The sequence below is a fragment of the Pongo pygmaeus genome, chromosome 7 (genome assembly GCF_028885625.2).
Source record: "Pongo pygmaeus isolate AG05252 chromosome 7, NHGRI_mPonPyg2-v2.0_pri, whole genome shotgun sequence".
NCBI classification, from domain to species: domain Eukaryota; kingdom Metazoa; phylum Chordata; class Mammalia; order Primates; family Hominidae; genus Pongo; species Pongo pygmaeus.
Window position 1 is genome coordinate 133,264,849 of NC_072380.2, and position 14,256 is coordinate 133,279,104.

Below are 14,256 nucleotides of genomic sequence, written 5' to 3' on the forward strand. Positions count from 1 at the left end.
CACTGCAACCTCCACTTCCTGGGTTCAAGCAATTCTCCTGCCTCAGCCTCCTGAGTAGCTGGGATTACAGGCACCTGCCACCAGGCCCGGCTAATTTTTGCATTTTTAGGAGAGACAGGGTTTCGTCATGTTGGCCAGGCTGATCTCGAACTCCTGACCTCAGGTGATCTGCCTGCCTCAGCCTCCCAAAATCCTGGGATTACAGGCACGAGCCACCATGCCTGGCCAATCCCGTATATTTTTAAATGAATTCAGAAAAGCAAAAATAAGTGAACACACAAACATGTTGCTGGTGGCATCCCGTTTATCCATCAGCACTTCATGGAAGAGAATAGTAAGACTTGTCTTCGTACTCTCATGCTCTTCTACGAGTCCAGGTCACCCTATTATATATTTAGAATATAATATAAACTTCTGCACTGGAAATCAGAGGTGAATATTTATTTAATTCATATATAAATTTTACATAATATTCATGGTGCTATAAATATAGGCACATTTTTTAAAAGTCCAGATACATCCAAAAATTACCCCCTCACTGTAGCCTACTCCAATCCCCTCAAGATGGAATATCTAACGTATTTGGAAAACAGGGGCCAGAAAGGCCCTGCCCATTAATTTTAAAACTTTCTGACCATCAAGACCACTCTTTCCTGCTTCAACCAAGCAGAGTCAACAAGGATCATGTGTTTTCAGGGTTTTAATTGCACTAGTTGATGAATTAAGTAAATGCCTCTGCCTGGGTAGTTTGTAATAGGTTTATGGTTTGGTGTCTCCTACTTAGTTCAAGTCAGAGAAAGGAAAACCAGTATCTGTATTCTTATTGGCCTTCTTTAAATCCCTATGAGATGGCTTAAAAGGATGTCACTGCACCAGAGGACTCACTTAACCACATCTACTGACAAATAGGCAACTTCCCATAAAGTACAGATTAAAACATCATTCATTTATATTGGTTTTCATTTGGGGACAAACATTGTAAATTTAATAATTCATGGGATTGAGCACAGAGCAAATTGGACAAAAACAAATTCCTCAAAGTGACTCGGTTGATTCATTGACTGTACCCAAGCATGATCCAGACTTATGAGTTTGTGTCATACACACCAGCACACATCAGACAAGATTAAAATCTACAGTGTAAAGTCATTGTAACTTGAATTCAAAATGAGAAAGAAATGAGTATTGGAAATTGATTCATTAGAGCCTCTCTATTACGATACATTTTAACTTGGGGGGAAAAATGATTCATATACACAATTATCTTAGTCAAATTTTCTATTTCTTGCTAATAACATTTTAATTTACTCCAGAAAATGCAGTAATTTTATTCAAATATATTTTCCTAAAATATAAATAATTAAATTAAATTTTTATAAATGTAGAGAATGTAGTTTCCATTGACCCACACACAGATATTAATCAGCCCAAAACTTAAGTGATAAAGAAATCATATTTGTAATTATGATCATTTTAATTTGTCTATAAATATATAATAGAATCTTGGCAACTTAATTATGAGCAGTTAACTCATACTTCATGTAGAACTGAGCACCTTAGATTACATATTGTTGAATTTAACTATTGGCATTAATATATGTATTTTAATATGTTATTTACAATACACAATTATAATTCTCTTGTATAACAACATTCCAGTGATTTTGAAAATATATAGTGAAAGAGTGCAATATAATTTACAAATGCATCAAAGGTTTTCTATGGTATTCAAGCTGGGACTTGACTTTTCAGCATTTGAAAATAGAAATAAACAAAAAGTCAATATCCTAAAGCTGTGTTTTCTAAAGCATTAAAAAAAAAAACCCACTAGCTTCACAAGATGCTCCATTAGAAAGGAGTCCCGTAGGTTAGTGTGAGGAATGGCTCACCAGATTTCCCCTTGAAGACCCACAATGAACTTTAAAATCTTCAAGGAGGCAATCGTGAAATCTGTTTAACATTTTTCAGCTCAGTATTTAGTAAAGTGTATTAACAAACCCCTGTCTCCCAGCAAAACACCACTCAGTCAAGCCCCTTGGAACTAGTGTCATATGATATATTCTTTGGGGAAATGCTGATTTAAAATAAAACTTTGCAATTCAATAAACAAATATGTCTGAGTGAGTAAAATCGTGTTCCTTTAACACGGTTTCACTTTTTGAAGCTCTTTGCATGGGTATTTGTTAACATATGATTCTTTAAAAACACACAGGTCTAACAATAGATGTCTGTCTGTGTAAACTACAGGAAAAGTGTTAGAAATGTTTATAGAGATCCTAGAGCTCATTTTCAAGGTTTGAGAAAAGTGACTTCAAAATCAGTAGGTGTTATTTTTAGTGAATTTGTTTTGAAAGATAAAAGCAAAAGCATTAAATCAGTAATGTGCTATATAATGTCTGAAAATATTCCTGTAGAAAAATATCAGGTCGTTATATTATTTCCCTGGAATTCTGAAAGAACTGCAGATACTATCAATAGATTTGATTATAGCACTCAGTCTATATGTAAAACCCAGCATTATCCGGAATTAAATGAGGCTGCTCTATTACTTGCTTGAAAATGCATGCATACAAGCACAGGCAAAAACAAGGGTCAATAAGTTGCTTAGTATTTCCACTGAAAACCATAAAATGGGGATAATTAGTTAACTCCAACAATGTGAGTTGTTTTATGTGTATATCGGATGACAATATTTTCTGAAAAAATACCCATAATTCACTCTCTATAAATAAAGCTGTAATTCTTGGCTATGAGACAGCAGACCTTGGTGTGAGTATAGTTCCAGAATTAATCATCCTTTGTGCATACAACTCTTTAGCAAAGCTTATCAATTTAAGCAGTCTACGTTGGCTCAGATTCTACTAGCTTACAGCTCAGATCAGTATTTGATGCTTTATTTAATTCCTGCTCAGTATATGCTAATGGGGACACTTTGGAATCATTCTACACCATTGAAAGATAATTCATTTTTTAAAAAGTAACAGCTGCTTCATACTTAAATAAAAGGTGGGTTTCTATTTGAAGTATTTTTCTTTTCCTACAAGGGAAAGTCAACTCAGCAAGAATTAGGAAATAAATCACAGTAAGAAAAGGGATCACTGTTACTGGGGATAGGGGGCTAGGAGGAGTAGGTAAAAATGTCCGTTTCTCAACTATTCGGCCCTTGCGTACCTGGTGAACCAGTTGCCTAGGAACTGGGATTATTAAGATCTGCACATGGTGTTCTAATGGTCATGTCCTTGGTTGTCATTATTTCCAAGCTATGCTGTGTATTTCCCATCACCTCACCTCTTTAACCTTGTACTGTTCTAGAAAGTTTTACTCTGATATTTCTCATGGTACTTTCGCAGGGTATCCCTTGTAGTTGCTGAAACTGATAGAGGAGTCTGGGACAGTTACATATGACTCTTGAGAGCTAAAGCTGACTGTAGCACGCTACATCTGGTGCGCTGCTCACTACAGATGGTGTCTGACATCACGGTCTCTTGTGGCATTGCAGCCCTTCTTTTCTCAAAGGCAAGTCGCCCCTGTCTTCAGGCCACCAAGCCCAGTCTTGTAATCTTAGCTGACAGGAAGGAATGAATGATGAAAACAATTGGCTTGGGGCAGGAATGAAGGTCCAGTTGCTGAAATTTAAAAAGAAGAGAGCATGAGCGATTTTAAATTAATGCTTGATGTAGATGGGCGATTTGCACATCAAAAGAATCTATATGCACTTCCTTCTTTTAAGTGTTGACTGGAGCAATTATGCTCTAAAATCATTGCCCCTCAATGAGATAAAGGAACAACTCTTTGAACTTATTCCTTACATCTCATATATCTTTTTTCCAAAATAGTTCCTGTGAAATTTAGATATACCAATACCATAAATATTGATGTTGCCCTTCTTGACTGTCTAAGCCATTTATTTTTGGTACCACAATAGTGATATTTATTCATATCGGATTTGATACAGTATGAAACAGTACTAAATTTCACATCTGAAGATTAGGTTTGAATCCTGGTTCTGATGCTTTTTAGACGTATAATCTTGGATAAGTCTCTTAAAATTCTTCTCAGTCCTACTAATTCACAGAGTCATTAGAGGATTAAAGGAGCTACTATATGTGAAACTTCCTTGTAAATTGTAAAACACAGAACCCATGCTAAGCAGCTGTGTTGTCACCATCCTCTAGTCTTGAACTGTTAAAGCACGTATGCCGCATCTCTGGGAAGGCACCATCTGAAGTCTTATGCTTCTTGATGTGTTCCTTGAGAATCTGGCACATGCAAGACTTACAGTCTGAGCAGGAGAGTCCTTCAGAAGTTGAATTTTATCACCTGACCTAATTTAGGGAAATTGGGAGAGTTGTTCTCAATTCTCTTCTGCTGTCCCCAGTTTTGTTCTGATGATGACACTGTTGGAGAATCAGAACAACCGGAGCATATTATAGCTACCAAAGTTAAGGTGGTACTCATTATGAGCCAGGTACTGTACTAAATATCTTCTATCCACTATCTTATTTAATTCTCTCTCACAGCATCCCGATGAGGAAGCTATTCTTATTATCTCCATTTTTTTTATATAGGGAAACTAAGATTCAGGGAAGTTATGAAACTTTCTGAAATATAGATCTTACAGTAAATAAAAAGTGTGGACTCAAATGCAAGTCTGTCTAATGCCAGAGCCAGGGCTTAACCACAACATTCTATGTCACTAATACAGAAGGAAACTTTTGAAAAAGGGACATTAAAGATTAGCTACTTCAATCCGTGTATTTTATGGATGGGGAGACTGAGATAGAAATGAAAGGACTTCCCCAAGAGAGTTGGTGAGTTTGTTGCAGACTCAGAAAGAGAACCCAGGTCTTGACCCTCAGTTTATTGCATTTCCTACAGCTCATCTCTGCTCCCTTCCCCCTCCACACTGGGAAGGTCTGTGGCCCACCTCCAGGATTACTTAAACAGACATAGGGGGTAGAGGAGAAGGAGGCTGTGTCTGAATTTGAGCTCATCAACTAAATGTACTGGCAGTAAAAATCAGTTCTTCCTAAATCTTCCAAGTCAGGCTGTAATTACAGGCAGAAAGGCTGAAATTTAGACATAAGTGATTTTCCTCATGGGCAAAAATAGCCTTGAATTTTTAAGCCAAGGATAAAGCAGGAGACTGATTCATGTTCTTTTCCACTTTGCTAGAGAGTAGTCACCTTTAGGAAAAAGTACATGATGGGTGATTGATAGAGCAGCAACTGAATTAGAAATAGTCTTAGTAAAATGGACTTTCAAGTCACTACTTTATTTCCAAGTGGGTGCCTCACACTGAACCTACTGATTGAAACATACAAACAAACATTTGATAAAAATTCTGTAGATCCGTTTTAAAAGTTAGAAAAATGCTTGGCTAGAAATAACTCTCAGGAAGTGAATGTCAGCAAACCAAGTGTCAGCCACGGGGAATGGCCTCCATCGTGGCTGCCTGTGGCACTCATGGCAAGAAATCTGGTACTGTCTTGGTGCCAGAAGTATGGCATCATTTAGAAGAGTGGGGCTGCAATTTTGAGAGAAAAAAGTCCCTAGGGTCTGTTAAGTGTGTTCTGCCCTTTCCTTCCTGAAAGCCAACAAATTTATTGAGTAACCCAGTGACTAGGGAGGACCTAAACAGAGATTAGTCATTACGAAATCAAAGTCCTCTTTGAAGTTCTACATTTGACAGCTTAAATGAGATGCTATGTTTTCCTGAAATGCCAAGGATGACACTTGCTAGAGAGCATAAGCATGTGCAATTCTCACCCTTCTGTGAAAGTGAAGTCATATACTTTTTCATTATGGAAGGCAGAAACCATCTCAGGAAATTATGAATTTCAACACATGGACTACTTGCATTGAGATGAGACGTATGTTACTTTAACGGATAAGTTTGCTAATTTTGTTGCATATTGTTTGATGTCAGCTCCACGCTTCTGTACCCTCCTCTGGCCCTCTCTCCACTCCAGTGGAGTTGATCAGTTTCTTTTCATTTTCCTGCTGCCCTCTTGCTCTGCTCGTCCTCTGGCCCCTCCTGTCTCTTTGCTCTCTGTCCTCTACTCGGAGACTTCCCTGATGGTAGGGACCATGCATTTTACTTCACTGCATCCCTAACGTCTAGCACAATGCCAAGGTCATATGAGACGCTTGATACTTTTTTAAAACTGCAGGGTACGTTTTTTAAGCTGGTGAGACCCTATTTGATAAGAATTTAATCTAACTTTGTAAAGGATTCTTTCCTTTGACTCAAATATTTATGTAGTCTTCTAATGGAAAATGAGACTGAAGAATAGAACTCTGAAATAATTGAATCTAATCACCGTTTTTCACGGATCAAATAAAACACGGGCTTGCAAGGACATCGTTAGCAGTCAAATGCCAAGTAAGAGTAAGGCAGCATTATGTTGCATAATGAAATATTAATATATGAAATCACACTGTCTAAAGAAAAGTACACTTACAATCTCTCCATCTTTGCCTCCAAAATCTAAATACAGCATCCTGATTCCATCATCTGAAGACATTTTGAGCTTTTCATAAGGAGACTGTATGATGGTCTTGGGAAAGCCACCCTCCTGTGGTTCAGTGGTAATAGAAAATCCATTCTCATAATGTATGGTCAAACGGCACTCCTGGTTTTTGTAGGTGCAAGCTGAGAGACAAAGAGAGAGAAAAAGAGACAAGTATGAACCATGGCAATCAATCCATTTTCCCAATCACTCACTTCATGCCTCCTCAGTCCCAGCGACCAGCTATGAATTTCTTGCTAAAATAAAAATATAGTCATTGTTCATGAAAATATTCTCTTTGGATTTATTTTGGTGTTGTAATTTTAAAAGCCCCATAGAACTAAGGAAAAATAATGGAAAGAAATTCCTTTTTCTAGGATCTACTGAATTTTATCTGGGTTCTAGTCCTTATGTAGCCATCTAACAACACACAGGTCTATAGGTGTACTTGCCTTCCAACGGCCCTGTGGGCCTTGTCTCAAGCCAGAAAAAACAGAACTTTGACTTAAATAAGGCCAGTGGGCACGCTGGCTCACAACTGTAATGCCAGCTTTTGGAGGCTGAGGTGGGCAGATCACTTGAGGTCAGGAGTTCGAGACCAGCCTGGCCAATATGGTGCAACCCCATCTCTACTAAAAATACAAATATTAGCCAGACATGGTGGCATGTGCCTGTAGTCCCAGCTACTCTGGAGGCTGAGGCAGGAGAATGGCTTGAACTTGGGAGGCAGAGGTTGCAGTGAGTCGAGATTGCTCCACTGTACTCCAGCCTGGGTGACAGAGCAAGACTCTGTCTCAAAGAAAAAAAATTTTTTTTTAAATAGATAAAGCCACCTTTGAATCACCAACCTTATCATCAACACACACACACACACACACACACACACACAATTATATCTATCACCTGGTGAAAGAAGACAGCATACACCCATGACATTATCAAAATTAACTAATGTAAATACATAAGTCAGGAATGAGTAGTTTAAAAATAGTCTAATTTTTAATAGTCTAATAAATCTCTTTTTAGAAATTGAGAGGGGTGCTCTTTTAATTTCGCTGACGATCTTGGATCCTGGAAAAGCTGCTGTTGCTGACAGACCTCAGATGTGGCATCTTCCGTGAAGAGCACTCCAAGTGTGGCATCCAGGAATCTCAGGGGTGGTATCCACATGGTGCCCTCCAATCCAAAGAAACAAAGCAAAAGCCTCTTGAGCAGGTGTGGTGCCAGCTTTTATCTGGGATTCTCACTATGTTTAGGAAAAGAGTCCTGCTCTTTAAGCTTATGAGCTGGGCAAGGGGACTGCCACAGCATCCTAATTCCTATTTAGGAAGGCTTGTGAATGTTTAAAACTCTTGATCAAAGAGTTCTGAAAAAGGTTATTAAGGATCAGATTGGATTTTTTGCTTCACAAAACACCACATTTAACAGACCTGACAAGTAAATTGGCTCAGGTTTTGATCTACATCTAAAAGTTATGTAGGGAAACCAGGACACTCACTGCTGGGGGTGGGGCTTGAAGGCATAAGAGCAAGGGCTTTATTGATTCAGAACTTGCTGTACATCATCATTTGCTCCACTCAGCTTTATAAACCACACACTCCTGAAGCCAGAACACAGCCCAATATTATAGGTGGAAAAAGGAAAGCTCAGAGAGGTAAACACGTCGTCACCACCCAGGTTGTTCGGCTTTCAAAATTCAAGTTCTTTCCACTCTGTCCTGTGTCCCTTCTCATGCTCTGGCACTCAGGACAAGGACGGATGTGGGGAGGGAGCTGGGCACAGAGTCGCTCAGCTTTCCTACCTCATGAATAATGACAGTAGGCGGGGAGGCCTCCAAAGTTTCGGGGGAGAAATAGAGATTTCTATTGCTCACAGAATGCGGTGGCTTTTAATCGAAGCTCTGATTAAAACATATGCCCCTTCTCCAGACTGACTTACAGATATCTTTCAACTTGTAACTAGGGCTGATCTTTTCCTCTAACAGGTCTATAACTCCTTCTGGGCACAGTCCCTGAACCCTGCCCTCTGCCAGCCCTCCCATTCAAGAATGTCTAAGGACAGTAGCATAGAGATTGTGCTGATAGCACTGCCTCCCTGTCTTGACCCCTCCATTTTTTTTTTTTTTGAGACAGGGGTCTACCCTATGTTACCCAGGTTGGTCTCAAACTCGGGGCTCAAAGGATCCTTCCGCCTCAGCCTCCTGAGTAGCTGGGGTTATAGGCGTGTGTCCCATGACTGACGCCATTTTGATACTCTTCATTTCTATGACCCACAGACCATGTGGGTGAATGGGTTGTAAAAATGATGTTCTTTTCCCCAGTGTTTAAACAAATGTTAAAGCTATACCATCAGATATTCTGAATTAACAGATTGTGATTACTTTTAATTCTAGTTGACTTCAAATGGTATTTGTGGAGTAACTGACTTCAAATACTCTGGTTGACCTCAAATGGTATTTGGGGTATTTTCAGTTATCTGAAGATGTTCTCAATCTATACAGAATAAATTGAACACATTATCAAGTTAATTGAAGCTCTGATTAAAACATAGGCCTCTTTCCCCAACTCTCTGCAGGCATCTTTCAAATTATAACTGGATCACACTTTGGGTCATTTCCATACTTTCTTCTCCACCACCCAGCTAGCTCACTTCACAGAATTATTTGCTATTCTCCACTAATTAGTCAATCAATAGCCCCAGTGTTTTCTTGTCAAAGCAGAGTTCAGCTTATTAGAGAAAGATTTTACAAAATTTGTAGAATGTAAATTAAGCCAAATCTCTTTGAGCATCTTCATTCTTTCCTACAACACTCCCCAAATGGTTGCACAGGGTCTGAACTTCTCTGTTATTACACATGTAACCTTATTAAACTTAGTATTCAGGTGGCTCAAGCTTCTTCCAACTCTCAAGTTCAAAACTTTTTTTTTTTTTGCCATTCAGAGTAGGCATCAAAAATAAAAGCTTCCAAGATACTCCTACAAGGCTTCAACAATGATGGGAAACATTTGAGGACACTAATTAGTTTCAAGATAATTACAAAAAGGCACTGATTATCTTGGATATGTTGCAATAGAAGTTCTGCAAAACATCTCATTTTTCATGATTGCATAAATAGAGGAAATTTGGAAAAACCCTACTACATGTTAACATGTGCCACATCTTTCAGAATACTCCTGGGTGGGACCTGACGCGGTGGCTCATGCTTGTAATCCCAGCACTTTGGGAGGCTGAGGCAGGTGGATCACTTGAGGTCAGGAGTTTGAGACCAGCATGACCAACATGGTGAAACCCCATCTCTACTAAAAATAAAAAAATTAGCTGGGCGTGGTTGCAGGCATCTGTAATCCCAGCAACTCAGGAGGCTGAGGCAAGAGAATCCCTTGAAGCTGGGAGGCGGAGGTTGCAGGGAGCCGAGATCATGCCATTGCACTCCAGCCTGGGCAACATGAGTAAAACTCCGTCTCAAAAAAAAAAAAAAAAAAAAAGAGTACTCCTGGGTGACCAGGAAGTTGCACCCTGGCATTGTACGACTCAAAGAGTGCTCCCATGGGCCAGCAGCATCAGAACCACCTGGAATCTTGTTAAATGCAAATTATCAGGCCCCATCCTAGAACTGCTGACTCTGAATCTCTACAGGTAGGATTGGGGGTTAGCAAATTGAGGCTTTTTAAAATGAAATTGAAAATAAAATTGTTGTCATTGTTTCCAGTGCAGCTAAAGCTTGGAAGCATGGTTCTTAAGATGTCTTGTGGGAAATCCTGTTCCTCTAAAGCAGAGCCGTACAACAGGGCTTTCTACTGTGATGGAAATGTTCTAGATCTGTGCTGTCCACTGCCCAGCGAAGTAGGCATTAGGAACATGTGGCTGCCGAACACTTAAAATGTGGCTAGTGCGACTGAGGAACTGATTAAATTTTAATTAATTTAAATTGCCACCTCTGCTTAAAGCTAGCATATTGGGCAGCACAGGTCTAGGGACAATAATTACAAGAACAACAACTAATAATCGTACTTATTGACAACAATCCTGGGGTAGGTACTAGGTACTGTTATTCCTGTTAAACCTATGAGGTAGGTCTTATTACTTTCTCCTTTTTATAGATGAGGAAACTAAGACATTCAGTAAGTGATTATGAAAGAAATAGAACTGGAATTTGAATCCAGGCCTATCTGACTTTTAAGCCCCTACTTGTAACTATAACTTTGTACTGCTTCCTCAGTGACAGAGAGAAATGAAAGAATAGGCAAGAAAGCATAATAGAAAAGGGAAAACAGCAACTATTATATGAAACTCAAAGTTAGATTTACTGGAAGACTTTTGTTGAGGGTACTAGCCACTATGACACCTAATGCCCTTTGATGAATGCCTGCAGGAGACCTGGAAGAGGTTGGCCTTAGAGCTCAGAACCAGAAACAATTTGTCTTAGATTTCAGGATCAAGAACATTATAGATCCTTAGATTCAGGATCAAGAACATTATAGACATTGTTAATTGTATAGTTTCCTGAGTGATGAAAAACACTGGGTTAAATACGGATGGAGTACAACTTAGCAAATGTATAAGACTGCACGGCATGCATTTACCTAGTAATGTTACCTAAGATTTGATATTACTTTTCCATTCTCTTTTTTTTTGTTTTGTTTTGTTTTGAGATGCAGTCTCACTCTCGTCACTCAGGCTGGAGTGCCGTGGCACGATCTCAGCTCATCGCAACCTCTGCCTCCTGGGTTCAAGCGATTTTCCTGCCTCCCAAGTAGCTGGGATTACAGGCACACGCCACCGCACCTGGCTAATTTTTGTATTTTTAGTAGGACGGGGTTTCACCATGTTGGCCGGGCTGATCTCGAACTCCTTACCTCAGCTGATCCATCCACCTCAGCCTCCCAAAGTTCTGGAATTACAGGCGTGAGCCACCACACCGGGTTTCCAGTCCCTTATTTAATCTTTGCCCAATTAAAAATTTTAAATTATCTATCTATATACCTATATATGTAAGTTTTGATGTCTATCATCATTTCTCTCTGTGTTTTGGAGAGTGGCATGAAAGTTATTGATCACAGCAGCCTGAGCAGAACTGATTTTTGTTGGATCAGTGGCATAACTGTGGGAAATTCCTTGTCTCTGTAGAAACTATAGTGGACAAAGAGTGGACTTCAGAGTGACACAACCTAGAGTTGAAGTCAGATCTGTCATTTATTAGTTGTGTGATCTTGTGCAAGTTATTTGACCTTTTTTGAGAATTTGCTTCCTGATTTGTCAGGTTGACAAGGGAAATGGAAGGATTGGATGAGATAGGCTAAGTATTGTGACAAACATGGGTGCACACACACAGCACAATAAAAAGTTCTTCAAAACTATAAAATAGTATTTACACCCATTTTTCTATTCTACTTTATTTCATTTTTAAAATGTTGGTCTTGCCTGAATCAATTAATTGATTTCAGGATGCATAAAAAGTTTGTTTTTCAGGATGGGTGCGGTGGCCCATGCCTGTAATCCCAGAACTTCGGGAAGTCAAGGCAGGTAGATCACTTGAAGTCAGGAGTTCGAGACCAGCCTGGCCAACATGGTGAAACCCCATCTCTACTAGAAAATACAAAAATTAGCTGGGCATGGTGGCAGGTGCCTGTAATTCCAGCTACTCAGGAGGCTGAGGCAGGAGAATCGCTTGAACCCGGGAGGTGGAGGTTGCGGTGAGATCACGCCATTGTACTCCAGCCCAGGTGACAAGAGCAAAACACTGTCTCAAAAAAAACAAACAAACAAACAAAAAAACCCACAAAACTTTGTTTTTCAAAGTATGAAACTACTGACACATTAAATGACTGGCATATAACAGGTCCTTAATACATACCGTACTACAGAAGGGTTCTTCCTTCTGCACACATCTCCCATTTCTACCACTGACTTGCCCTTTCTAAGAGCTCTGTGTCAATGTGGCCTGTGCTCACTCAGCACTTCCATTCTGCCTCTGCCTCTTCATTCACACCAGGGCAGGGGCACCGGTCACTCTTCCCGGAACTGTCCCTTTGCTCTGCTTAGCCCCACCTCGATGCCTTTGGCTCCTGCTCTTTTTTACTGCCCTGGGTCTCTAGTTGATATAGTTTGGATGTTTTATCCCCTCCAAATCTCATGTTGAAATGTAATCCTCAGTATGGAGGTGGGGCTTGGTGGAAGGTGTTTGGGTCTTGGGGGCGGATCTTTCATGAATAGTTTGGTTCCCTCCTCCTTTCAGTAATGAGTGAGCCCTTGCTTTGAATTCACCAGAGACCCGGTTGTTTAAAACAGTGCGGCACTTTCCTCTCCTCTCTATCTCTCTCCCTTCTCCGATTGCCATGTGATATGCCAGTTCCCATTTGCCTTCCATCGTGATTGGAAGCTTCCTGAGGCCCTCACCAGAAGCAGATGCCAGGACCATGCTTCCTGTACAGTCTGCAGAACTGGGAGCCAAAGTAAACCTCTTTTCTTTATAAATTACCCAGCCTCAGGCATTTCTTTATAGCAGGCCAAACAGACTCACACACCTGTTTTCTGATCAATCCTATTAACTGCCTAATATATTTCCAATAATTTTATTCTGTGATAGAGTACTCAGAATCAGTTTCTGTTGTTTGTAACCAAGAACACTACTCATTCATGTCTCAAAGTTCATTCCTTCAGGAAGCCACCCAGAGGTTACAGGTAGGAAATCTGTAACTGACTATCCAACTTACCAACTTTTCTTGAATGAAGGTAGGATAAGTCTTTTTATAATCAAAGCCTTAGGTTACAGTTTAGTAGGGTATAGACCTCCTTAATTTAGAAGAATTTAAATTTGCTTCTAGAATTTTAACTATCCCCAGAGGCCAGTGATGAAAACTACTTTAATGCCCCAGTGGAGTAGAGGGTTCATCTTCCCATAACAGTATGTCCTTGGTAGCCCACTGCAGTACTCACCAGTGGTGATTTCAGCAATGAGTTCAGCAGAATTGTGGCAACCCTGTACTATGCTCCTTGTCCAGTGGGAGAGGTCCCTGCTGGTCTCTGCTCTGAAGAGATGTGTTTCAATCCCTTGCCTGGTACCAGTTCGTGTTGCAAAGGACAGATCCACACCAGCCTGGGGTGATCCCTTCCCCGGACCTGAATGGACCAGCCTGGAGAGAGAGAGAGAGAATGACAGAGAGAGAGAGATAATCAAAATGGAGACTAGTTTCTTCACCTGGCATATCACCTTGTATAAGACCCAAATTGGTGATCTGCTCTCATTTTTCTGGTCTGGAATCAAAGGGCTCCACTATACCCTGCTCATCTGCTATCTCCTATCCAATGGTAGCGTGAGGTTAAGATAGCACCCAAGATCTGGGCATCTGGATGAATATGCAAGGAAGTTCAATAACATGACTTTAATTTGTGCAAATTCAACTATAAGAAAAATAAATAAATAAATGTGACGGAGAAAAGAATTTAAATACTGTGTACAATTCTCTCCAGTATTCCTTTCCTGAGCATCTATATGTCCCAGCACAAGCATGAAATAAGACTGAGAATCTATTATTTCCTGGGTTAGGCTTCATTCCCCTGTGTCTCTTGTAGTTTGAACATCTGGCTGCATTGAATGTACTTCTGGGTATGGAATTTTTCATGCACATAGCCCCTAAATGCAAACAAACAAGCTGGAACTCAGTTGAAGCAATAGCCAGTGGTGTATCTGATAAAGCTCAAGGAAGAACTGGCAATGCTGGACTTCTCGAGAAGTGGTATGGAA

General features: G+C 40.0%; 1 protein-coding gene across 1 annotated transcript in view; it reads right to left on the reverse strand.

The window, feature by feature from the left end:
* Nucleotides 1-426: 426 nt before the first annotated feature.
* SNTB1 (syntrophin beta 1) overlaps nt 427-14,256 on the reverse strand; it is a 289,632-nt gene continuing 275,802 nt past the window's right edge. The window contains exons 6-8 of the mRNA XM_054497824.2: nt 13,449-13,645; nt 6,465-6,655; nt 427-3,626 (exon numbers count right to left, since the gene is read on the reverse strand). Coding sequence (XP_054353799.1) covers nt 3,534-3,626; nt 6,465-6,655; nt 13,449-13,645 — 481 coding nt within the window. The 3' untranslated portion in view covers nt 427-3,533. The remainder of the gene's footprint in view (nt 3,627-6,464; nt 6,656-13,448; nt 13,646-14,256) is intronic.